General features: G+C 42.8%; 1 protein-coding gene across 4 annotated transcripts; it reads right to left on the bottom strand.

Annotated features, from left to right (window-relative positions):
• Positions 1-325: 325 nt before the first annotated feature.
• On the bottom strand, positions 326-27,443 carry rnf157 (ring finger protein 157). Of its 4 annotated transcripts, none has more exons than XM_084568117.1 (19): positions 26,825-27,443; positions 23,849-23,967; positions 20,244-20,332; positions 19,837-19,986; positions 16,974-17,091; positions 16,815-16,881; positions 16,697-16,740; positions 15,569-15,616; positions 15,345-15,416; positions 15,043-15,202; positions 12,960-13,072; positions 12,629-12,858; positions 12,400-12,502; positions 12,171-12,279; positions 10,682-10,896; positions 10,533-10,595; positions 10,377-10,425; positions 6,237-6,347; positions 326-2,288 (listed from the first exon to the last, which is right to left on the bottom strand). In XM_084568117.1, the coding sequence occupies exons 1-19, from the start codon at positions 26,910-26,912 to the stop codon at positions 2,137-2,139; spliced, it is 2,100 nt and encodes a 699-aa protein (XP_084424243.1). In that variant the 5' UTR covers positions 26,913-27,443; the 3' UTR covers positions 326-2,136. The 4 variants fall into 4 exon arrangements, with proteins under 4 accessions (XP_084424243.1, XP_084424245.1, XP_084424244.1 ...); XM_084568119.1 differs by having other exon boundaries at positions 10,682-10,797; XM_084568118.1 differs by having other exon boundaries at positions 19,837-19,980.
• Positions 27,444-27,646: the final 203 nt, after the last annotated feature.

Here is a 27,646-nt window from a genome sequence, read left to right as displayed (position 1 = left end):
TGAAAGGTACAAAAATAGGCAAACTGCAGTGAAACTGTAAGAAAGGTATTTCTTTCTTTTCTGATTTTGTTTAGTTTAATTGTTTTTCTTGCTGCAAATAGAAGATTTATGATGCACTGCTGATTTTTATGGGTGAGTTTGAACTCTACGCTATGAAAATAAAGCATACCAAGGCTGGAGAAATGACTGCATATGCAGCAAATGCGCCATTGACCATGTTAGGAAACTTCTCACATAGATATAAACCAAAACACAGCCCAGCCCTGATTAATGAATCCCTTCTATTTAAATTAACAGGAAATCACTCAGTGGACGTTTAGTTGCAAAAACTTTATTGTCTGTTTGAAGTTCTTTGACATTTTCACTCTAGAAAAGTGGGGTCTTGCAGATTTTGGACCCATTCCTTTGATATCATACTGCGACCGGTGCCAGAGGACGGCTTCGTTTAAACATTCAGACCTGTGATCACATGACTGTTTGCAGCTTAGTAGTGCAGTAATCTTGACCTTAACAGTTCGGCCAAGGGAATAGGGTGCCAGCAACCGATATATATATGTATATATATATATATTACACTACAGAAGGATATGGTACCGCTTTATGTGTGTGCAGTGATCCATCATCAAGTCTACAGGAGGGTGCAGGCTGACCTAGACTAACATGCTAACTCTACTATCACCTCATGCACCGCGCAAAGTGTGTCGTCTAGGAATCAGCTAAATAGTGCATTAAAATGTCGATATCGTCCCTTTTCGGTTATTCGTGAGCGCGCGCGCGTTTTCTGGCGCGAGTGTGTAAACCTTTACAAATTTTTCACATATTTCCATCCTAATAAACAACACAGTGTTCTGCAACAAATTAAAACACAGAAAAACAACGGGGTGAGATATACATTAAAGTTATACAAAACAACTAAAAGCTTCACAAAAAGAAAGGGGCTCGTCGGGGCGATGAAAACGGGGGGAACATGATGAGGACGAACGAAATGTCGGCGATCGCTGTGGCCCATTCAGATTGCGTGGCGCTTTAGTCACAATAAATCCCTTTACAATGGCGATGCTGAAATTAAAAAATATATATATATAACACACTGAAATGTCTGAATTTGAATTGTAATAGGCCAGTGCAGACACAGTTTTGTTTGAACTGCAAAAACTAGTGCAGGAGAAAAGTAGGAGATGCAGTTTTTGTTATTGCTCGGTGGTACTTGTTGGTTTCCAGTTGCACTACGATAATACTGACATGCTAAGATGGAGCTGCAGAGGGAGAGGATGGCAATGACGTGTGAGTCAGAGTTTGTGTTTAATCCAGTTTAGATGTCACGTACATTCCCCTTCATTAGATCATCGTCCTACATTCTTGGTGGCGTCTTATTTTTATTTTTTCTTCTTCAGTCCGTTTCTGTTGATTTTGGCCGCCATTTCTCGGCTCGTCCGCCGCCACCGCCACCACCAACTCCGCCATCATCGCGTCTGAATTCACATTCGGTAGATTTCTTGGCGGGAATGAGAGGAAAACTCGAAAAAGCTGCATGCAAACTCGAGACGGGAGCTCCCTGATCCGAGCAGAAGGGTCAGCGTGGTTTAGCTCAGTAAGGTAAGGTAGTTCGGTGTGAGCTGACTTTTAAAGTGTCCGTCCACTCATTCAACACACAGTTCACAACAGAGAAGGAGAAGTTTGTAGTAATAAATCCGATTGCCGATCACAGTAGCCCCTGACTGTTTGGCTGGTAATAGGAAGGAAATAAGGGGGAAAAAGAGGAGGGAAGAGGAGCAGCATTTCTAACGATTGAAGTGTCACGATACACAGCTCTCATTAATCCTACAGGTAATAAATAATAACGCAGCGGTAGGCTAATCATTCCCACAACGACGTAGGTCACAGACGAGAAAACGAGGAGATTTAAAAAGTGCACAAATGATGAACAGAGGGAATTTCCTCTTTCCTCCTTTTTCCACTCGAGAGTTTCAGCGCAAGCAACGACAATCAATCCAGGAAATGTTGAAGGGGATTCCCGGTTCAGCGAGGACAGTGTCCAGCGTTGCAGCACTATGGCAGGGTAAGAAGAGCTGACGGGTTTGGACGTGTGTCTGTGTGTGTGTGGGCGCGTGTGTGTGTTTGCATGTGTTACGAGTGTTACACAATGAGCGGTCCGCGGCGGGGATGTTTAGGACTCTGGCCGTCCCTGTTCTCGGGCCCCTGCTCCTCCAGGTTGATATTGTTGGTGGAGGAGCTGTGGTGGGCGGCGGGCTCCAGAACAGGCCTGTAGCCCCCAAGGTACATCAGGTCTGAAGGAGAGACAGAGACAGGGAGACAGAGAGGACGGTTATGATGCAAAAATCAAGGAAACTTCTCCAAATCTCTTAAAGACGCAACTGTAATATAGCAGTAAAACTTCACACCCAAACATCAAAAAACAAAAACTACTGAAATGAGTAGATGATTAGTACATTAAAGCTTCACTCATTTCAGCCTCTTCTTTTTAAGGATGTGCTCCACTATTTCCAATTGTAGACTTTGAAAATCACTGTTTCCTTTAATTTTTTAGACTAAACTATGAAATATTTAAGTAAAGACTGATCCGTAATGAAAATACTCATTAGTTGCAAACTGTATTAATTGCTTATGCATCATTTTCAATGATTCATTTGAGGAAATAACAGATCTGTGAATCAAGGAGGCAAAGCAAGCTCAGAAAGACAAATTAGATGCTTGAAGAAGATCAATACGTCCACGCTTGAGACCGGTTTGTTACCCGAATCGGATATAGTTGAGCGTCTCAGAAGCGTTACTCTAGCCTACAGTCTGCAGACGCTTGTGCCATAATGGATCACTTCCTTTCTTCATTCTTGAGCGATTAGATCAAGAAGAAGATTTACAGGAGACATCTGAATCCCATCTTTAACAGCATTTTCCCTGCTTCATAAACAGATAAACCATTTTGTTCTGAAGAAAAAGGGAGATGTAACACTAAAAAGTTTGTATCACATGTGCCATGACACAGTATTTTTACTGATGCATCCATTCTGACAAAGTGTTGGACAGAGGCTACGTCTACACCGAAAAACTGTTTTAAAACTCCATGCAGAGGATGATAACACTCCTGGACATGGTTACCGAAGCTGTTGAAAAAAACTGCTGAAATAGCTGTGCAACTGTGCAACGGTAGCTAGCGCAGACAGCAATGTCAGCAAAACTTGCATTTCATTATGCATGTTGAATTAACTACTGGTGTGTCAAGGCTGAATCACATAATACGGGCATGGAAAAGGACTGATAAAGTGTTACCTTGGCAACCAGAGCTAAATAACCACCTACTGTCAGCTACAAAGTGATGGGCGATGAACCAAATAAAAAAAAAAAAAAAAAAAAAACATTACATGAGGATGGAGGGCATAGCCTGAGGCTGATATGGATTTATATGTTGGACATCGGCCCTTTATTGTCACACTTTTTACAATAATCCAATAAGAAAGCACCATGGCCATGAAGCCAGACACCTATTTTATTAATACTGAAACACTCGAGGTGCAACAGAGAGAAAAGGAAAAGGCATGAACTTCTTTTTTTTGTCCTTTCTTAACCTGCATACGGTTTTCTTCTTCCTTAATTGAAATGATTTATCTTCCATTTTCTCTTGATGGGAGACAAAATCCTTTTTTGGTCTCCGCCACTGAGAATGTAAACAACAGACAACATTGAGATATTTTATAGCTGTATTAAACTGTATAATGCATTTGGAATTGAATCTGAGCCATAGGAAGCTAAAATAAGACCAAATGAAGGGCTATTATTATGTTGTACGAATCCAACTACGTAATGTGACCCTGGTGTCTGATCTACCGGCTGACCACAACTCCATACCTAGTCCTCAATGTGCACTGGGCACGATTCCTCATCTGTCCATCCGAAAGACGGGGAAAATAGGCAAAGGAGAGGAGAAGAGAGAAAGACAAAAAAAAAAAAAGGAGAGCGGCAGGAAGGAAAAATGTCCAAGAAAAGACAGCAGAGGACGTGAAGAATGACAAGGAGAGAGGGGGGAAGAGGAGGGAGAAAAACAGGAGAGATAACAGAACACTTTTACGACACATGAATAGAAAACATGTCACGACATCGACTGTAAAACACCAACGCGGTCGTGTGGGGTTCAAGGGAATGAAGGGAATCAGGGGGAAGAGGCTGAATGCAGAGCTGAAGGTTGTGAATTGCTCAACTTTGTCACTCGCAAGCTAAAAACAAACGCTCTGGAGTCTGAACTGGTGTTTTATTACACTTGCTTTAGTTTCTATATATATATAGACACAAGATGTCCTGTACGGGTTTAAAACTTAGAGATGCACCGTAAGGTTTGAATCCCCTCTATGTCCATGGATGAGGTGCAACGTAAATCCTGCAAAGAGGCCAGACACCTTGCATGGCTGCTCACTGCTCCAACTGTGCTCACTTGGATTTGGGTTAAATGGAGAGAATAAATTCCTTGTATGTGGGTATATATTGTATAAAAGGACAATCAAGATGAGTATCATGATTTTATTTTTTACATTTTTTTCCATGCAGGATTTGTGTCTTAAAGGGGAATTACCGTTTTTTACAACCTGGACCTAATTTCTGGCATAAAATACGATCGTTCACGCACCCATATAACCTTGGTGTCATTTGGAGTCAGTCGGACGATATTTGGATCAGCGTATATCCATATAGTGGGAGTGACTGGGGCACCGAAACACAGCCTCTAAATAACACATTATCTGCCGCGAAATTCGTTCATTTCATCAATATTTTGTTATGATACGCTAGTGCTATTCCACGTTGAGTCCAGAGTTACCTGTTATCTATTCGCGGATGTGTAGCGCTTTGTTGTTCTTTGGCCAGCTGTTCCTCTCTCTGCCTCCGCATCCTCCTTTCAACAAGCTCCTCATCCATATAATCTGGCTCAAAACGGTAAGGACGTCCATCATAAACAAAGTCGTCGTCCACAACCTCAGAATCGGAAAAACATTCAGCCATGTTGCAAAAAAACTAGCAGTAGCAAATTATAGGTAAACAAGCTGACAATCGCGGGTGCGCATGCCGCTCAGAGATGACATCATCCAGGTCAGAAGTTAGCAGGTCAATCTACAGACCCCGGATGATGATAACAGGTAACTCCGGACTCAACAGGGAATAGCACTAGTGTATCATAACAAAATATTGGTAAAATGAACGAGTTTCGCGGCAGATGATGCGTTATTTAGAGGCTGCGTTTCGGTGCCCCAGTCACTCCCACTATATGGATATACGTGGCGCTCCACTGGATTTAAATATCTTCCAAAAGACTCCAAATGACACCAAAGTTATATGAGTGAGTAAACGGTCGTATTTTATGCCAGAAATAAGGTCCAGGTTGTAAAAAACGGTAATTTCCCTTTAATAGTGATTTGTTATGTTACATTTACTGCTTTCAGGCAGCTTTATACTTCATTGAAGTGACTAAATTGAGGAGTCAGAATGAATAAATACACAATGCATGACGCAAAATGAAGCACAGCGGACTAGGACTCAAAAGGGTCAAGTAACCTTAGTTTAAAATTGCTGTAAGTCAAGAACAAAGTCAAGAACCTTTAGCTCTCCATCACAATAATCCACCAAGAGTGGCGAAGCAGACAGGAGGATAAGGGGAGGACAGGAAGGGCAGATGGAGGGTGTGGAAATGAGTCGCGGATGTTTGGCGAAGCGGGCTCGGAGCTGGCAGACGCTGAACATGAACTTTTTAGGAAAGACCGGATAGTTTCTCTTTCGCGCACTCACATAAAACAGAAGAACAGAAATCACAGCATGCAGAAACCACCCGTCAGACACGCCATAAGATGCACTCACACACAAAACACACACACACAAACACACCAGGGCTTCAGCTACAGGGGAGAGGAGGGAGAGAGTGCACAGCTAACTGGTACTGAAAAAGCAATGAAGCACCACAACACCGAAGGGTAGGGATGAAGAGAAGAAGGAAGACTCCAGATCTTCATGCTGGGCTAGAAAAATAATCCTCTCTGATCGCTGGCTGCAGCTTAATCTGACAAAATATGAAAAAAAAAAATGTGCTCTGTATCCTAAATTTACATTAGCATGTTAGCATAGTAGCTAATGTGTCTTATAATTCATACACTCCTGCATCTCCCCACCCCCCCCCCTTCTCCCTTCACTCTCCCAGTCCTCAGCTCTCATTGGTCCATGTTCGAGAGGTTGCCACTCACCGGCGAATCGGCTGTCGGGAGCTTGCTCATTATCCAACCCCAAAGAGGGCGTGTCACAGAGGGCGACGCCCTGATTGTTATTGGCCAACTCTGGACACCTGCTCCGCCCACCTGCAAGCGAGGGCAAAGGTCAAACAAGAGCAGCCAGGCACAGCAGGGGGGGGGGATGGGGGGGGGGGTTGGGGTGAGACAGGCGGGTGAGGGAGTGAGGCAGGGAGGGGAGGGGGTCGTGGGGGAGGAAGGGTGGAGGGCTGCGGCTGGCCATGCTAGAATGGCAATAACAAAATAATAAATGAACTACATTTGATTAGCGTGATCGGCGAAAAACAAACTGATCATAGTGTGTGTGTGATTAAATTAAAGGCTGCCGTTTTTATTTAGCCTTTCACAAATATAACTTTTAGTGAGGAGCTGGCGTGAGGCTGTAGGGTTTAAAAATGCGACTCGTTAAAGGAGGAGCAAGAGGCTTCCTGTGCAGGACATGCAATCAGAACGAGAAACTGCTGGACTATCGGTTTAAAGAGAAGAAGGTAAAAAGAGGTGAGCAAACACATCAACACCTCCATATCTGCACAATTTTTTTCTTTTTTAGTTGATAAAAATGAATGTGACTCAGGACAGAGCACATAGGGTATAAAACATGTTATAAATCAGATGTTCTTTAGCCATGAAAGAACGACATAAACTGTTTAAGAGAAGTGTTATATGCCTGTTTTTTATTTTTAAATAAACTTCATTACTGCCATACGGGGTAGATATCTTCTGTCAGACGATAAACATTTATTTTTTTACCTGTCCAAAATGTTATAAACCATCACAATCATCAACTGGTCACATCACTGGTTGTTATAGTGGACAGTGTATTTTTATATTATATTTTTATGAGTGTGATGAGTAACCCAATATTTTTCAAATCAATAGTGCAGCTTGGTTAACTTATCCGCTTATCCGCATTGGTTGCACAACATTTTTCACTTCCTGTTGAATTTAATTAGTCACACTTTGAGTCACGTGGCTCCATATATGATAAATAAAACTTAAACAGATGTTTTATGATATATATATATATATATATATATATATATATGTGTAAAGCTGCCTCTTTTATATTTGTTACTTAGCAGTGTTTGCTCTATGATCATCTTGTTTTTGTGCGTTCTAATAAATAGTTAAGCTGAGAAATGAGATGAAAATGTAATGTAGTTTTCCTGCCTTTTCCAGCGTGGCCATATAATCAACGCTGACATGTTTAATATGTGCGAGTGGGTCATGCCTGCGGCGAGCCTGCTTGTGTGCGACATGAGCGCTGATAAGGGGGTAGTGGCAGAGATGACTGAATGATTGGCAGCTCAGCACAGAGACACAGACAGGGCACATTCAAGAAGCCGCCTGGCAGCGCCGGTGCAGATGCACACGTGTGTGCGTGCAAACATACATCCTACAGTGCGTGTGCTCATTCACAGTCTGTCAGGCAGCACGGGTCCGCTCGCCCCCCTAAAGAACTGAAAGGTCATTCAGTGACTCACAGGTGCTCAGAGATCGTTTTAGTCCGGCCCGAGGTGTCAGAACACACACACACACACACACAAACACACACACACGTTTCACAGAGAAACTAATTTACATAAACACAATATTCAAAATGTTAAAACGAAAGGTGACCTTGTTGTGTTTACTACTTTGTTTTCTCTACTTCAAGCCCTACTGCCCATGGACTCTCTCTATACACACAACGACACTTTCTTACACACTCCATCACTCTCGCTTTACTACACGCACACACTTGCTGACGCACAAACGGCATTCAGGAGCAGTGCAGATGAAGAAGCTTCAAGATGCAGCAGAGGCAGACTGCAGAGCTCTGACAGCAAAGCGTGTAAATGGCACACGTCGCACACAAACAGTAAAATACACAAACGCACATGTTGTATAACATTCGTATAGAAGTGCAGATCATGCAGGTGCGTGTCAGTCGCCTGGTGTGCAGCAGGACCTCATCTAAACGACACAGGATGTTTGTAGACGCTTCCTTCCTGTTGTGAATGAAAGGATGCTCCGATCGATCTGAATATTTATTATAAATTACCGCTCTTTAAATCCATTAAATACTCATGAAGTAGGACGATCAAATAAATAAATGTCACTCAGGCTGAGTTCACATTCAGTTCCATTCAGTTTCTCAGAGGAAGGCCTGACCCTTGGTATTAAAATGCATAGATAGATAGATAGATAGATAGATAGACAACTTTACTGATCCCTTCGGGAGGTTCCTGCAGGGAAATTGACATCCTGTGGGACACGATCACAAGTGGGCAACTCTAATTACATGTGGTAATTAAAATGAGTCTTTGCATGTCTCTCCAGTGACCACTTAACATCCTGTCTCATATTTGTGCTCTGTTTGCAAATAAACACGTACGCCATTTGGCAGCTGCCGTCTCAAAACAATGGATCGCTATATGCTGCTGTTTCTGAACCATGAACAGCGGAGTTGGTTTTGTGTGTGTGTGTGTTCTCCAACATAATGATATAATATATAACATACAGCGTGGGACGTAAAGAGCAGCGGCGTCACTCTCGCTCAGCGAAAGCACAATTATATATTTACTGTTCTACGCCCTGACAATAGTTATTTTAGAGGTCTGCGTCGTTTCTTTCACTGCCGCTAAGTACAAATAGAAACTGGTCATCATTGGAAAGTAAATACGGTAACTTAACCCCACACGGCTGCTATGGCTGTATACAAGACGAAGACCATTGCTCTGCATACATGTACACATGCTTAATTAAATATTTATGTGATGGAAGTTAACATAAGGTAAGGCTGTTACATACTCCGCGAGAAGTGTGTTCCCGTCATTTTGTTCTCGCAACTTGTTCTCGACACATCAACCGGGTGGTGTCCGGTCTCTGTTGAGTGATTGGGCAGAAATTGGAAGTGGGCGTGGCTAATGCAGAAAAACGAAAATGCTAACGGCTAGCGAAAATGCTCTGTGAGCTCCCAGATGTTAATATTCCCATTGTGACCGCTAATCTCACCTGGGTATAGATCGGCATACTGTGCCTGGTTGGATGCTGAATGAACGGCGTGATCCAACGGACACGGTCATCAAAACTACTGGCAGATATCCAGATATCGACATCGTCTCCTGCATCTCCCACAATGCTTAGCGCGTGTGACGTGTGCCGCAGTGAGAGGTTCGGCACTTGAGCTTCTCGTAAAGTATAAATTACTTGGCCAAAACGAACTTTTTTGTTCTTGCAGCCCTGGGAACAAGAACAAATTTATCGCTTCTCGCGGAGTATGTAACAATCTTTATGGATTACGTATGCAACAGTTTTATTTGTTAATTTATTCTTGTTTAGATGTATTCATAATATAGTTAGCTTACAGCTACACTAGGAAATTAAAAAGCTCTTCCTACTAATGAAAGGACATAACTTACGATTCTTCTGCTTTTGCAGTCAATCATTCAAAATAGCAGTGGGGTGTTTTTTTCTGAATGAACGAGGGACCTTATTTATGTAGGCGGTCCGTCAGTGTGTTATTGTGTGTTCACACTAGTTAACACATGGATTACAAGCGGCTCAGACCACATCCAAATGCGCCCTCTAATCGGTGTGTTCACACCTGTATCTAAGACTTGTGATCGGATCGCTCAGGATGCACGTTCATATCTGGTCTGAACAGGGTCAGCGCTGTACACACTACTATGCCGATTATTAAACCAGTTTGTATCCCATCAAAGACCTGATCAGAGCGGACAATATTTGGTCTGATATTTATGTCAATCGTTTGAGTCATCACTGTGAAGTAGACCAGGTTTCCAGTGCACACATGAGAAGCCATTCACTCCAGCTCAGAAGCTGCGTGTTGTGGTGGTTTCAGCCAACTTTAAGAGCATTTTGAAAGGGACTGCACCATCTAGAGGGCAATACCTGACATAGGTTGCCTTTATTTTGAAAGGGTTGTCATTACTCAGGCATGATTCAAAAAGATTCGCTGACGGATCAGGTTCATAATTTATAGTTCGTATCAAAACTTGTTTTTTTGTTTTTTTTCTCATGGCCTGAGAGCAACAAATGCAAAGGGAGGTGAGAGGTCAGGGGTGAAAAGTGAGGGACGGTCACCATAGTTACCTTTCCCATTAGACGGGGAGGAGCAGTCCTCTTCTGTGACATCGTTTCCCTACGTAAACAGAAGAAAATGATTATAAAACTTTACAAAATGGGATTTAAATACTTCTGATAAGAATTAACTACACTCTGCTCAGGAAAGATCAGTGTGTTTGTCACCTCTGAGTCCTGCTCCTCGACAGCCACTGAGTAGTTTTGTTCCTTAGCGTCCTTGGAAAACTCCTGAAAGAAGAGATCCGAGACAGCAGTGAGACGACAAAAGAGTTAAAATGTCCGGATTGTGGAGGACGCTTCTCCCGTGCACTCACCCCGTCCTGCTGCGACGGTCCTCGGCTCTCCATGGGGGCGTCCTGGTTCTCCTCGCCCTCCGCGTCTCCGCCCTCGTCCCCCCCAGGCTCTCCTTCGGCCCCGGCCAGGTAGGACCCTGACATGGAGGACATGGTGTCAGTGCTGATGTGGGAGTGCTGCGAGTGGGACGAGGCCATGGACATCACTGACTGGGCCAGGCTGCTGCTCACTGGGTCTGGCAGACAGACGAAGACAGACATCACGGTCCGGCTCAGGGCTTTGGAGATTTTTTTCTTTAGTTGCCAAATGAGATTTCCACCAGTTTGCAATAAAAAGCGACCCTCACCAAATGCAGTATTTACTCCAGTTTAAGTGACGTTTGCAAGAAATTACAATAAACTACAAAAGCAGCTGTTTTACTGATGTTCTTAAAAGCTAGAGAGAAAAAAATAGAGATAGTAATGAGAAATGCATCATTGGTTTTTGATTTTAAGATTCCCAAACTAGATTCCCAAACGAAAAGTGGAGCTGCAACCAGGAGGTAATTAGCCTAGCTTAGCATAAACACTGGCAGTAAACCGGAACAGACCAAAACTAAAACTTGCGCGTTATGCTTAGCTAAACTAATTATTGTCTTATTTACCTCTCTTCGCGAACGAGAGGTAGTCTTTTTCAATCTCATAACTGACTGAACTCCAAACCTCTGTCAGCAACACAAAAAGACGGGATTAGCTTTTGCAGAAACACGTTCATTCGGTCATTATTTCATGCAGCTTTCAGTAGATTTCACATCAAATCCGATCCAGTGGCAGCAACACAAAAAAATCACTGAGGTGGAACAAGCTCCTGATTTATCTCTGTTTAAACGCTCCACTGAAGCACCTGGAGTTCTGTGTGTTTAGCTTTTCATGCTAACTGTCAAACAAATGTCTTAATTTAAAGTAAGACTGAATAAACTGTATTAACCCCACACATATTGGGAAACTTGGACGAACAAGAGAGAGAGAGAGAGAGCACTGCATCAGCCACATACTATAGACAACCTTTTAAACTTTTAAACAAGATAGTAGGGAATTAAATGGTTATTTTGAAGTCGTAAATAAGCGCGAGTGTGATTCTCTTTTAGTAAATCTCAATTAATTTATTTGGTTTCTCTTTGCTCACATGCTGGGTGTAAATTAAGTGTTGCGTGCAGGTGGCATGAAAGAAAGTCTATATTATCCTAGCTACAACCAAGGAGGAAAAAATACTAAAAAATACTATATTTTTTTGGTTCATTAAAGAGGTTTTATTTTGTAGCTTTTGTGCCGAAGGAATTATGACAGAATTGTTTAACTACTCCATAACTTCGCCCTTTCTACCAGTAAGATCACATTACAAGTGTTTGGGCATTATTGAGACCTATTTTTCCTTCACATTGCTGCAATAAGATGCATAATAAAAGCATAAACTATATACAATGTGAAGAAGAGTGAAGACTTGGACTAAGGTTAGGTTAAGGTTGTGTACCTTCAGGCGAGGTGATGGTGGAAGAGAGCGGGGTGCCGGTGCAGGATGACTGGTCGATGGCTCCAGACGAGGAGAGGGTCAGGTTCTCGCTGTCTGGAGTCACTCCACTCTGTAAAACAACGAGAACGGTGGTGAGGAGAGGAGGCAACACAATAACAAATGGGAACAGCTTGAGCCATGTGACACTGAGATAATGGATTTTGCCTTTGTCTTTATTTCACACACTCACCTCCTGCTGGTCCACAACAAGTTTGTGACGACAGGCCTCAGATTCGCTGCAAGACTTCTCATCCTCCTCCTCGGGAAGCACAGAGGAATTCTGGGAAAGTGACCTGAAATTATCAACAAAATGGAGATAAATAACTTGGATGAGTCTGATGCACCAGTCTGTATTTGACATAGAGGAGTACAGTAATAAAAAATGTTACATCAGCTGTCTCTAATTCTCTCAGACTCACTTTGAACCACTCTTCTTGAGTTTGAGTCCCTGACTGGAGTTGGAGTGGTCTAGAGGGGAGAGGGAGCGGGCCGGCGCCGGGTGGGGCTCGCTGCTGTACGGGGGCAGCGGTCCAGAGACGTGGCTGGGACCAGAGTGGAGCGGAGCCGGAGCCACCGAGGTGTTCAGGGGGCCGTTCAACGCCTCCAGGAGAGACACCGCCTCGTAACCCGGAGGGATGTGCTCTGACGCCTGCATCGAGAAGAGGACAGCAGTGAATGTGAGCTCACTGTTACTGTATATCATTCCTTTATGTAGTGTGTGTTCGGTTTTTAGTGTCAGCTTGGTCTCACCGAGTGCTCCTCTGAGTCAGACGTCTGGGAAGTGATGACGGGGTTAAAGCTGGTAGGAGACAGAGGACTGAGTTTCTTCCTCATAGCTCGGATCTGCAGCAGAGCTCTGAATGCTTCAAGGGGAGCAAGAATAAATAATATATTAATTTTTAGAGAAAAACAGACATCTGTCGAGGCTGATATTAGAATAAAATGGATGACGAGCAGATTTTTGCTGATTTCCAAAACATTTTCACTCAATTTAAGGCTTAGACACAACAAACTAAAAGCTGTAAGCAACAAAGGCTGGCTGTAAACCTCATATCACCTGTGTCTGGAGCAAAAAGTTGAACTTTAACACACCATAAAGACACACCATGTGGAACTGTGTGAGAGGAAATAAATCTCCATACACCAGCGGGTGACAGTAGTCTGAAACTGGAAGAGCTATGACTAAATAGGAAGAGCTACAAACCATCCACAGACAGCTGGCCTCTGGTGAATCATGCTGATTAGCTCGTCTATATCTTATTAATTCTATGTTGTTGTGAAAATAATTGTGTGTCTTTGTGTGTTCAGATGAGATCAATTAACTGCTGAATCAACTGAAAAGCAGCCTTCGGAGATCCAACTACTTGGTGTGACCTGGTACGTTAGGAACTACCCAATGATGACAATTTTCAAGAAAAATACAGGTTATCTGAAAGAGAGTTTTACTATTTACTCTGGATATTGGACATTTACTAAACCTGTCCTAAATTACCATAGCCAAAGTTACAAACATGTCCAACAGGGGGCAAAATAAAGTGTTTGGACTTCTGTCTAGTACAGTCGGCCTCTCCCTCTGTATCCGTTAAAACAATGCAGCAGAGTCTACACTTCCTATTCCTCAATGTTACATTACAGATGCAGTTTCCTCTGTTGCACTGGTCCCTATGCTAGCTTCCTATTCTTTGTTTCCTTCCTTGTGCACCGTATGAGACCAAACACACACATCTGCTTTATTGCATTACTTCATTCTTTTAATAAACAGAAACAAATGCAGTTTACTGTTTAGGCCTTAAAAGATCTGTCTGTCTGCACAAACACATCTCTCTTGTTGAGGCTGAGATCAGAAATTATATTGCTTAATAAATCTTAAAGGGGAACTACCGTATTTTACAACCTGGACCTTGTTGCTGCCATAAAATATGATTGTTTACTCACCCATATAACTTAGGTGGCCTTTGGAGTCGTTCGGACGATATTTAGATCCGTGTATATCTATATAGTGGGAGTGAATGGGGCACCGAAACGCAGCCTCTAAATAACGTATTATCTGCCACGAAACTGGTTTTCACGAATATTTTGTTATGATACGCTATTCCCCGCTGAGTCCAGAGTTACCTGTTATCATCATCCACGGTCTGTAGATTGACCCACTAACCTCTGACCTGGATGATGTCATCTCTGAGCGCCGTGCGCACCCCACGCGGTTTGTTTACTTGTAATTTGCTACTGCTAGTTTTTTGCAACATGGCTGAATATTTTTCTGATTCTGAGGTTGTGGACGACAACTTTGTTTATGATGGACGTCCTTACTGTTTTGAGCCAGAGTGTACGGATGATGAGCTTGTTGAAAGGAGGATGCGGAGGCAGAGAGAGGAACAACAAACTGCTGCACATCCGCAAATAGATAACAGGTAACTCCAGACTCAACAGGGAATAGCACTAGCTAAGGAACAGTATCATAACAAAATATTGATGAGATGAACGAGTTTTGTGGCTGATAATGTGTTATTTAGAGGCTGCGTTTCGGTGCCCCAGTCACTCCCAGTATATGGATATACGTGAATCTAAATATCTTACAAATGATTCCAAATGACACCAAAGTTATACGTGTGAGTAAACGATCGTATTTTATGCCAGAAATTTAGTCCAGGTTGTAAAAAATAGTAGTTCCTCTTTAAGGGGAGAATTATGATGCACTGTGCACTGTACTATGTTTAACTGTGCGTGTGACAAATAAAATCTGTCTTATCTATCTCATGTTATGATGGCTAACTCTGACAGTGGAAGGAGGGTGTTTAGTTAAGGAAATAATCTCTTCAGCGTTCAAACTCACGCAGTCTGCAGATGGGGCAGCAGTTGGCCTGGTAGCGCAGCGTGTCTGCACAGGCATTGCAGAGACACAGGTGTCTGCATGGCAGGATGAGCGTGTCGCGCACATCAGACAAACACACAACACACTCCGCACTGTTGTCACTGATCTCGTCGTCGGCAACCTGGAGACAAAAATGATCAAACCGTTAAGAAGAAAGAGAGGCTTTATCTAGCCGAGCTGCAAAGGCACGCATTTATTATACTGTACTTGTCACTTCTGACACCGTCAAAGCCGACTTGTTTCTCATGTTTCCTGATATTCACCTTTGATTCCTGGCTGTTGTATTTGTTCTCTATCCCATAGATCTCCTGCAGTAAGTAACTCACTCCATCCACCTGGGAAAAGGAACACAGAGAAGAATAAAGGAAGCCGGTCTCGCGGGCCAGGCGCAATGCGCAAGGGGGAGGAAATAAAGCTTTGTATTTCAAAAGCGTAAAAAATGTGACACAAAAGGAGGAAGGAGAAGAAAAAAAAAATGTGTATTCACCACTTGTTTCTGCTTCAGAGGCTTCACACAGTAGCTCCCGTCCATGTGCTGCCACAGAAAGCAACAAATGTGCTTATTATCATTACCAACACTCGGGTTAGCCTAAAAAATATCCTGCTATTAACACGTTTAACGCAGAAGTGATTACTGCAATGTTTCTGATATGACACTGACATTTAGTTCACCATTTTTGGTCTTTAGAGCATAAGTAATGGAGGTAAATATATTTTTACGCAATTAAAAATACCATCATTTTGGTTCCTGGAGCTCCTCTGCAGGTCAGCAGAGAAACTCGGTTCAGAGAAACATTAAGAGGGACCTTTGTACACAAAGAGGACTAGCAAGCGAAAATAGCTTCTTGAAAAGATTAAGCCGGACGTTGAAATGTAGCTGGAAGGGAACATTCACTGACTAATCATACCAGAGGAGGTTTGGAGCAAGCCAAACACGTATCAGAGAGCATTGGGACATGCAAGCAGAGCCCCGTCCACAAATAAATCGGTTAGCTTCGTAGCCGTCAACTGTTTGCTAATGGACGTTCTCTGATATGGCTGCCTATGTAAACCTCCAAGCCCGCTACCAGCATTTGTTGGTGGAAACCAAAGTTATACACAGTGTTTCCTTGAAGTGGACATTTTTGAGAATGCCATATGTCAATCAACCGTATGGAAAGACTTTTTTTTTTTTTCGCCTATCACCACTGCAACTTGCTGAATTTCATTCCCTGGTCTCTAGTTACCAACAACGCTGCTAGTCTCTTTCTATGAGTGTGTGTGTGCCCTTTGATGGTTTAAGACAAACTTGCAATAATGTGACCTATTCCTTTAAATACTGCCTGTGGCATAAAAGGCTAAAAAGTAAGGTGTAATGTTGGTAAAAGGTATCACAGCCACAAAATGTGTTTGGGATCTCCTAAACATCAAAACATCAGTAGCACTGGGGTATCTGATCAATACGCTGTTCTGATGATTACAAACCCTCAGTGTGCCGTCATCCAAGGATATAAAATAGAGAAAGCTTCCACAAATTTTAAGCCGGTTCCAGCAAAGGTTCGGCATTTTATCACAGAAAGTGACTAATGGTTTTAGCTCCATCTGAGAGCAGCAAATTCCCAAATAAGAGTCTTACCTTTTCAAAGGTAGCTAGCAGTATGTGCGAGTGTCCCAAATGTTCTGCAAAGAAAAAAAAAAAACTGCTTAAAATTCTGCTGCTCTACCTTCGCATCACGAAGCCTGATGAAACTCACCCTCTCCCTCGTCCACGACTGCCTGCACAACCATGGGGAAGACCTCCTTGTCCATATCAAACAGCAGCTGAGGAGAGAGACACGGCTGATGCTCTATCTGCAAAAAGTGACTCCACGCTCCACCACGCAACCGCCAGCCCGCAAACGCAAGCCTCCTACCTCATCGTCGGCCCATTCGCTGAGATTAACGGTGTGCGACGGCAGACAGAACTGCTGGCAAACTCCCCGCTTGAAATGCACTGTCTCGGACTGCAGTGAGCTGTCCTGAGGCAGGTAGCTACAGGGAAGACACAGAAAGAGAGAGAGAGAGACGCAACCTATCAGCGTTATCGCTTCTATCTGCTGCTGTTCACACATGGATAGTTCATGTCTAAGCAGTTATCAGTCTCCTCGGTCCTGAACACCAGAGAGGGGGAGTCTTAGACAACCTGGTGCATCCTGTCTAAACAGAAATAGAATCACAGACAGCTCCTTATGCACAATACGCTAAAACTGACATGTAACATGAGATGTATACAAGATATGCAAGAGCACGCTGGCATAGCTAATTAGTGTCTGCATGAATATTTATGCATATGCTTCTTTTTTTTTCATTCCACACTAGCATGAATTTTTAGTTCTGTATTTCATTAGGGATTCAACATTTTAAGTCTGCACAGAACTCACTGGTATCATGTTCATGTAAAGTATCAGGAGACTGTGTTTGATCTTGGCGTCGGAAGTAATAAGACGAGATATGAAGACGCTACCATCTCACTAGGGACTAGATCTGAATGGTCACTGAACGTGTGGAAGCGACATGGCCGACAAAAGGAACCCAAAAATTGGAAATTAGCTGGAATTACCTTCCGCATTTTAATTATATATTAACCAATAAATCGCTTTAAGAGCATTTTAAGTTTGAAGTTGACCTAATGTCTTGTGTTTATTTATTGTTAGTCTAGCTAGTACATCATTTTATTCGTCATATTTATTTCTGTGTATTCTGTGTCCATCTAAGTATTTGTCAGACTTGTAGATATACACCGATCAGCCGCAACATTAAAACCACTGACAGGAGAAGTAAATAACATTGACCATTCAGTGTTCTGCTGGGAAACTATTGGACCTGGCATTCATTCATGTGGATGTTACTTAGACATGTACACTATATTACCAAAAGTATTCGCTCACCTGCCTTTACTCATTCTATGAACTGAAGTGCCATCCCATTCCTAACTCATAGAATTCAATATGATGTCGGTCCACCTTTTGCAGCTATTACAGCTTCAACTCTTCTGGGAAGACTGTCCACAAGGTTGAGGAGAGTGTTTATAGGAATTTTTGACCATTCTTCCAAAAGCGCATTGGTGAGGTCACACACTGATGTTGGTCGAGAAGGCCTGGCTCTCAGTCTCCGCTCTAATTCATCCCAAAGGTGTTCTATCGGGTTCAGGTCAGGACTCTGTGCAGGCCAGTCAAGTTCATCCACACCAGACTCTGTCATCCACGTCTTTATGGACCTTGCTTTGTGCACTGGTGCACAGTCATGTTGGAAGAGGAAGGGGCCCGCTCCAAACTGTTCCCACAAGGTTGGGAGCATGGAATTGTCCAAAATGTTTTGGTATCCTGAAGCATTCAATGTTCCTTTCACTGGAACTAAGGGGCCAAGCCCAGCTCCTGAAAAACAACCCCATACCATAATTCCTCCTCCACCAAATTTCACAGTTGGCACAATGCAATCTGAAATGTACCGTTCTCCTGGCAACCTCCAAACCCAGACTCGTCCATCAGATTGCCAGATGGAAAAGCGTGATTCATCACTCCAGAGAACGCGTCTCCACTGCTCTAGAGGCCAGTGGCGGCGTGCTTTACACCATTGCATCCGACGCCTTGCATTGCACTTGGTGATGTGTGGCTTGGCTGCAGCTGCTCGGCCATGGAAACCCATTCCATGAAGCTCTCTGCGTACTGTACTTGGGCTAATCTGAAGGTCACATGAAGTTTGTAGCTCTGTAGCAATTGACTGTGCAGAAAGTCGGCGACCTCTTTGCACTATGCGCTTCAGCATCCGCTGACCCCTCTCCGTCACTTTACGTGGCCTACCACTTCGTGGCTGAGTTGCTGTTTTTCCCAAACGCTTCCATTTTGTTATAATAGAGCTGACAGTTGACTGTGGAATATTTAGGAGCGAGGAAATTTCACGACTGGATTTGTTGCACAAGTGGCATCCTATGACAGTTCCACGCTGGAATTCACTGAGCTCCTGAGAGCGGCCCATTCTTTCACAAATGTCTTGTTTCACAGTCTGCATGCCTGAGTGCTTGAATTTATACACCTGGGGCCAGGCCAAGTGATTAGAACACCTGATTCTGATCATTTGAATGGGTGAGCGAATACTTTTGGTAATATAGTGTAGCACCCACCTAGACCAGACCAGGCACCCCCACCACATAGCAATGACACCCCTTGATGGCAGCACACAAAAATGGTTTAGGAACGACTAAAAAAAACATGAAGAACAGCACGAGGTGTTGACCTGGCCTTCAAATTCACTAGATCCCAAACTGATCAAGTATCTGTGGGATGATCCACAGAGGCCCCGCCCCTCAACCCATAGGACCCAAAGCCCAGAAATATGATAACACAGCTGTTTCTATCTGTACACGAATCCACATTTTAGTCCTGTCGAAACCGTCAGTATTCACATAATTATCCCATCAATGAATGAACCCGAGAGCTGCCAACGCAAAGGCTCTGAGGAGAAGTATTGTGATCTCTCGTTCTATATCAAAGGCAGAGGATTTTATCATAGCATTAACATTAGGAAATGTATTTTAACGTGGATTAGGCTTTAGAGGGCACAGAAGAAGATGGAGAGGGTTTTGAAGTGCAGCAGCAAACACATGTTCAGTAACAAAAAAAAGGAATCAGCTCACACGCTAACATAACTGTCAAATCGAACTGAAGCTAGATAGGCAGGGATAATTCAATAAAAACATCAGTAAAATGTGCATCCGTGCATGTCAGTCCGTTCACTTACACTGGCACTCCGTTGTGAAACTCCTCTATGGCCTGGTAGTAGATGGTGATGGCCACCTGTGTGTCAGCGTCGAAGGTGAACTCCACGTTGTAGCAGGCCCGGTTCTTCCCCGCCGCCTCGTCTCCTGGCAGCTTCAGGTCCTCGCTGCACCTGGTCAAAGATGGAAGTCAAATACAGAGCAGAAATCTACAATGATAAAGCTCTTCAGGCTTTAATAACCTGAGACCATAGCAATAAACAAAGGTTATCTAAATTTAAACCTAACTGTTTGATATAGGTGTGTGGGTCCTGTTTTCAAGGAAATCTGGTCTGAGTTTTGTAATTGAATGACTTGACACACTCTTAAATTAGCTGTTGTGGCTAAGTCCCTAAAAATAGAGTAATGATTGGTTATATCAGGTGCGTACCGTACAAGCCGCAGCGTGTCCTTTCGAATGTTTATAAGGCTTCGTAGCGTCTTTACAGGTTCCTGAGGTGGAGGGGCTGCATATGGGAACTGACGACAAAAAGAAAACAAGAAATTATAGATGCAAAACACATGTTATGGGAGTAAAGAGTACTAGTGTTCACTTTCCCTCAGCCGCCCAACATTCCTGTCTTTGCCGCAGCAAATTCAGGGTTAGACGATGACCGTGGCTGCTCTGGGTTTAACCTTAACACAAAAGGGTTTTCGGCTTGTCAGCACGGATCTTGTTGGCGCTGACAAGTGCTGGGATGGAGCAAAAAATCTGCCCAGACTGTGTCTTTCCAGGGACGGAGCTGACACTTCAGACAGCGTTTGGCAAATTTATGCAAACGTGGGGACCACAGGAGCTTGAAAGAGTCCAGGGTCAAACAGAGTCCGTCTTTATTTTAAGCCGTGTAGAGGGACCAACGGGATCTTTGATAAGAATGTGACTAGCCTGCCATTAGAAATAAAACATCAAAAACCTTGGCGTAAACTCAACGCATAACCTTTAAACTTGACCCAAGCCGTGGTTTAATTCTCAGCACTGCTTTGTTGTGCGTTTGAAGGTAAAAGTTGCTGAATAAGCCGTAAGGTGAGAGCCGAGGTGGACCTGGGGATCTCTGGAGCAGAAACATGCAGGATGTGGTCAGATACCTTGACTCTACAACCCCTCATCTGTGTGCCTGTGTGTTTGTGTGGCTGTGAAGGGCACCATATTCAGCACTATTACACATCTGGACTCAGCAGGAGTCACGCCTGTAAACCACACAAACAAACACACACGGTAACAGATGCTGAAAAGGGCTATTCACTGCAATCTACACAGGCAACACTGCAGGACTTATATGGAATCATCAGTGCATCAGTCTGCATTTCCGTGCACACGCTCACACTAGTTTTCTTTTATGAACACAGGTGAGCATTGAGCCGAGAATACATTAATAATTGAGGGCAAGCTCAAGAAAGTTTTAGAAAAAGTCCTTTCAGTTTTGCAGCAGAGTCTGTATTCAGAAACAGCAGTGTTTTTGAGCTAAACGCTAACAACTGCATGCTAAAACGTTGACAAAGACAATGCTAACAAGCTAATTCTAAGCAGTTATAATGTTTTTCACGTTTGCCAGCTTAGTTTGGTGGGTTAGCATGCTAATGCTTGCTAGTTAAATAAAAGCTGTTTTGCTTGCGTCCGTGTGACCAGCGCCCCCTTGTGGTATTCAGAACATCGTAACTGGACATTTTCTGTGAGCTCGCAGCACACAAGTTTAGTTTTCTTTGTCACTTTATGATGACAACAAACACAACCTTTTAATATAACTTTACGTTTCCTACATTAATTTAGCATTAGCCTAGCAGTGTTCTTGTGACTTGTGACTGATGTTACCGCTTGAACGGCTAACATTTTGTGAACTTCCCCTCTTGTAACTTCAAGCTCAAGACCTCCATCTGAAGGAAGCTAATTTTCTGTAAACTAAGCGTCATATTTATGCTAACAGGAAGTGATGCCATACACAGTGACTGTCAGATGAAACATTTTATCAGCCACTACAAAGGCACCGGGTTTCCATTATTCACACAATAAACACTGAATTGTGATGTAAATTAAATAATATAATTAAATCCAAGACAAAACCAAAAGCAAGGTAATGCAAAGTAGTCCTTGCAGCTAATGTACATTTAGATAATATGTAAAATTTTGACAAAAAGACATTTTACAAAAAGCCAAAGACTTGACACTCATGACGGCAAGAAAAGAACCAGGAAGTCATTAGGATTCATCCTCTGGAAACGTGAAAATTTCAGTCTGATTCACAGTCAGCCAACCACTTTATCTATCGGAGTGTGGCGGAAAATCCATTTGGTATTTGTGTGCTCCAGGCAGGACTTTGTGAAAAACCCCTAAATATAGCCTGGTCCATTATCATATTTGTTGAGCGGTGCAGGAGCCCGAGAACACAACAACTGCGGGTTGGGTTTATGATTCCACCGCACCATCTGCTCAGAAACCACCAAACATTATATAACGCTGGTAAAGCTACAGACACACATACGAGAACAACAACAACAAAAAAAAAAAAGCGCCAGCACCAACTGAATCCAGTGCCCACAGGAGGATTATAAACACCCACATAATCAGGAGAAAAACTGCACTCCTAATTTTAGCCCCAGTCTAGACAGAAACAGCACAGACTGAGATTAGTACACTGAGAGATGGAGCCGGGTCTTTCCCTAACAGCTTCACCAAGTCAACACTTTTAACTCCCTCCAAGCCTTGTGGTCTGTGTCAAATTCTCCTTTCCCTCTGCGGGGCTGGAGCTCGTCGTGATCTGCTGCTCTCATTAGTTTGACCTTCAGGTTTGTGATTAGGTTTAAACGAACCCACCAGAGGGACTGCGGCTTATCGTCCCCCCGGTACGAGGAGCCGGCAGACTGTCATTTCACATTTAATCGGTTTGACGGGATGAAATGAATTTCAATCAGCCGTAGTCTGAAAGCCTGTTAATTGCCACCGCAGGAGTCACTGCTGCTGAAACGTATGCAATCCAGCACGACGACAAGAAGACAGCAACAACTTTTCACGCCGAGACGCTCACTAATCAATTTGTTGATTGTCCTAAAAAAAACGCAAAGCGCTTCAAGCCAAGGTCATTTAAGACACCACTGTGAACTGAGATTAATCAATAATGATATAAATTGTCAATTCTAGGTTGAGAACCTTTCTCAATTTCCCTGCTTTTTATATATATTTTGATCATTTTCATGCAGCTTGATCTCATTTGAGACTGAACTTTGTTTCTGACGCTGAAAAGAACGGTTGGATTCCTTAAAAGACTCTTTTATGCATCTAGTTCCTCCATCTGCTCATTAAGATGGTCTAAAATCACAGAAAGCTCCAGAGGCCGGTTTCACAAGTGGTCTATAGTGTTAGACAAGTCTACAATTTGCCCTTATTTAGTCCAGTCCAGCTTAGAGAGTTTCCCAAAATATGAAAAGGGACATATTTTAATCCTAAACAAAGTTAAACTGGAGACCCAAGCTAACACAGTGTTTCCACGGTAGCAGAAACGGACAGAAAGGAGAAGACATGTCTCACGATTTCTGTCTTTTGTTTGTTTGTGTCGTTACATTCTTCACTAAATTCTCCTGCAAAATATTCTTGAACCTTTTAAATTCTCTGTTTGCTGGTGTCAAGGGTCAGCCATGTTTTTTTATAAATCTTAGCTCACCCATAATTCATAGCAAATAGCTACAAATGATGAATGGAACAGTTTTGTTTTCGTGGCAGACATCTTGACTTGTCTCTCCAGGTAAGACACAGGTGTATTTAAGATGGCTTGACAATGATTTAAGACGTTTGCCACACAAAATATCGATTTTATTGTTTTTATGACATTGTTCCATGTAAATCTGTTACACAATCTCTTGTTTCCTGGGTCTATTGCTCTATAATTTTGCTGTGACAGGACCTCAATTTGGATATAAGCCCCGGTCAGAGTCTGTCCTTACATAACCGCTCCCTAAAACTGGTTAAATTTTTATTCAGGCCGTTAGACGTGTGAGAACACCTACCGCTACTGGTCTGGTCCCCAGGAAGTTAAGGTCCGTGTTTTCCCCAAACAGGTAGCCCTCTGGGTGAGTGGAGTCAAACTTCTCTCCCCCCATGATGAAATGGCTGGCGAAGTAACTCCCTGCACACACAGACAGAGAGAGAGAGACTCACATTTAAACATTTAAGAAAATGAAAATATACTAAATAAATCTACAATCGGGAAACAAATCAATGGCTTAAGGAGACGCAAAACTTGTCGGCGCTCTTGTAGGGGAGAATTATTGTTATTTTTAGTTTCTACTGCTTTCCCAGTCATTCAAGTACGAAGTCTAGGGTTTTTTGGTGAACTAACTATAATCTTTTTCCTTTTTTGCTAGAAAATAAATACATTTAAGGAACCTTGATAAACTGACTGCTTACAGACTTAGATTCTTTGTAAAAACCTACCAACTTTGCTGCAATAAAACCCTAACATGTCCCGTAAATAGCAGTCAACGTCATCCACAAATACTTCCAGTCACTGCACCAAAAGCAGGGAGATAATTCTTGATTCACCAAATATTAATTTCAGTTTTCTCATTTTAACGCAGCATGAAATGACTGAACTTTGGCTGTTATTGGCCTCCAGCTTGTCCATCTGTTTGCCGAGATTTTAGGTTCATGACAACAAGTCTAAATAGATGTTTTGCGTCTTAATCACAGGGTGGGCTAATATCATAAGACTGTAATGGTGGTTCATAGTCTTTAAATACATGCTGAGCAATAGAGTCATGTTCCTGGTGGAAGGATATTTAGACTGGCAACGCTGTTCCTTTTTTTTTTTCTCTTCACACTTATTAACACTGTAGAGGTTGAATGGTTTGGACACTGTGACCTTAAAGCTATTAACGCGGTAGAAGAAGGGAAAAGAAAAGAAGCTCTCTCTGTTTCCTCATCACCTTCTCATTATTTACAGCAGGTGGGAGAGGCGACCTGGGCTCAGGCTTTGTCACCAGATCCCACAGACAGGAACTGGGACTGACAGATCGGTTTCACTGGCAGCCACCGCCACCACCTTTCCTCCCCTCCCACCATCTCCACCGCTTCTGCTTCAGGCCGCAACCAGGACGGTTATATCACAAATTCATACGGCCAAATTTAGCTGCCGCGGTGAGAGCGGTGCTAACGGCTGCCACAGTTTCATCTCTTACATCCTGTCTTTTAAATATACACATTAGATATCATAAAGCGTAATGAAGCCGGCATTGGATCTTGATTTCATTTCGTGGGAGATCTTCTTTTACTTGACGTCTCTGCACATGACAGATTTGAACACAATGACATTTTTTGAGGGTAAAATTGGATTAGTGCAGCTAAACCCGAGCGGGGCGCCGAACACGGGGCCTCAATCAGAAAATGTCACATAGAGGAACGATGACGTGACAGATTGGAAGCTCTCAGATCAGTTTGCAGTCCAAAGGACAGTCTGAGAGTCAGGTGGTCTGAATGTGAAAACAAAAGTGTTGGGCAATTTTTTATTTATTTATTTTTTTTTAAATCTAAAAACAAATAAAAAACATCTCTCAGACTTGTCAGGATTTATGTTGGTTTAAATAATTGTTGCCTTGATATCAAATGGTTTAAATTTACCAGTCTTAACTGAACAAAGAATTGGTAAACAAGACTAATCTGACCAAGTATTCAACTCTACACAGGTTAAATAAGAGCTGAAACAACTGATCAAATAAAAAAGTCTGTAAAATACATAAAAACACTCTTGAATTCAAAGACCAACCATCACACAGTCTTTAAATGGACTCAGAGGCTCATTTTGTGATCGGCTAGTCATGCCTTAGATTATATTTTGATCAAAAATGGTGAAACCTTTCACTTTCAGATGTGGTATATATCATGTTTTTTTTTTTAATATTATTATTTCTGAATGCAGTGTCTATATTACTTGTTATTTGCACCAATTGGCGGCAAGCGGAGGATAAATAAATATCATCAGTTTAATCATCAACTAGTCGATTAACAGAAAATTCTGCTATATTGATCATCTATGTAAATATACCACATAAATTTGCAGGCTGCAGCCTTTAATCTGGTTTCAAATGTGATTATTATTATTATTTACTTCTTTACATATTTAACTATAATAATAATAATAAAGAATATCTTTGGTTTTTTTGATATTTACCTCTGTTATTTTATTGATTTAACCGTTCACTGTAGAGAACAAACCAAAGACCAATCGCTGGTGAAAGATAATGTGAATTGCACACTCTCAAAATAATATCAAAATGAAATTTGATCTATTGCATGTCTTTAAATGGCTGAAAATAATTAATCTCTTAGTTTATTTAACTAATCATTTCAAAAAGATATTGCTTTTCCACTATTTTATATATAATACTTAAAATGTTTCTTCTTTTCCCATTTTTTTATTATTAATATGACAAATTACAGTTAAAAATAACCCCATATTAAAGGAAAATGTACATAATCACTTGATATGGTGTTAGTTTTTACTTTTAAAAGAACTCAGACCTTTTGACTGTGATGCTGATCTTTTTATTTTTCATCCTCCGGGAATCCATCATGACTTATTTATTTTCAGTCATGATGCCAACAAAATAATCTACAGATGCTCACAGATTGGGGGGGGGGGGGGGGGGGGGCAAATCCCAGCTCTCAGTAAGAAATATAAGATTAACTTGCACAGATGTGTGCACAAAAGACAGGAGATAATACTGTATGTGCACTGTGGCGGCTCCATGGACAACAATGCTGCAGCATGAGGAACACATTACAATAAATGATCAAACGCTTGAATAATTTGATTTTAACGCGTCTCTACAGGTAGATACTCCAGGTTGGAGGCTGAAAAAGCCTGCAGGCCTGTCACAAACCAGGTGTGATGCTGATTTTGCCCCCTTATTAAATCATCTGCAGTGAGCTCCTGGAGCCTGGAACACGCCACCCAGCCCTGTCCGACCTGTTGTTCGGTGACTTACCAGATTTCGGTGGGTAACGATACACCGAACTGGACGGTATGTCCACTTCTTCCACGCCTATGTTCTGTCTGCTCATCAAAGCTCCCATTTCCAGCCAAATGCAGAAGACCACACGGGTTAACGGGCATAACACTTCAGGTTGGCTTTGTGCGCTGCGCCTCTTTATTCCCTATCATTTAATCCAGTTCGCGCTTGCCCTGTCCATTCCCTGTCGGGTCCAAGCCCCGCCGTGAATATGACCGTCCCGGGGATTAGTAGTTGTTCTCTGGCCGCTTATCCCTCCCCTCCTGGTCGGCTCCTATAGTTTGAGGCAGAAAACAGCCCCTTTAACAGCGGGGGAGCGCTCGCATGGTGCTGCCGCAGACTCGCACGAATTCTCCCCCCCCCGGTGAGCGGTGTTTCACTTTGCGGGCGAGCGCGGCGTCGACATCTCCGGTGCTGGACGTGGATCGCGTCTCTCTCCGGTTGCTCGTAATTCGCTGGGTCCCGTCACAGCGGTCCGTGGCTCCCCATGACGTCAGGCAAGCACCGAGTCCGGACCGTGGTTTTTGCGCAGTCCTTCTCTCTCCGGTAGTGACGAGCCGCTTTATAATAACGTGACCTTCCTACGCCAACCGAGGCGAGCGGTGGCTGACTGCAGTGCAGAGAGAGAGAGAGAGAGAGAGGGAGAGGGAAAGGGGGAGAGAGGGGGGATCTCATATGTGGGGAGCACACCGACCTCCACGCACCATTACCCGCATAACATGAGTGGAAATATCAACAATTTAACCTGTTTTCGCAACAAGTAGGATCACCTAAATCAAAGCTGTGCAATAAATCAGC

This window comes from Chelon labrosus, assembly GCF_963514085.1.
Source record: "Chelon labrosus genome assembly, chromosome: 19".
NCBI classification, from domain to species: domain Eukaryota; kingdom Metazoa; phylum Chordata; class Actinopteri; order Mugiliformes; family Mugilidae; genus Chelon; species Chelon labrosus.
Note: the sequence above shows the minus strand (reverse complement) of the source record. Positions and strands in the feature narration are given on the sequence as shown.

What these genes read in the sequence shown, in the direction of transcription:
- rnf157 (XM_084568117.1), bottom strand. Translation starts at nt 26,912, where the DNA reads ATGGGAGCTTTGATGAGCAGACAGAACATAGGCGTGGAAGAAGTGGAC. An exon ending in TTGTTGTGGACCAGCAGGAG is followed by an intron (nt 12,280 to 12,399) that starts GTGAGTGTGTGA and finishes GTTGTTTTACAG; the next exon opens with AGTGGAGTGACTCCAGACAG. An exon ending in TCCCGACAGCCGATTCGCCG is followed by an intron (nt 2,289 to 6,236) that starts GTGAGTGGCAAC and finishes TCTCTCCTTCAG; the next exon opens with ACCTGATGTACCTTGGGGGC.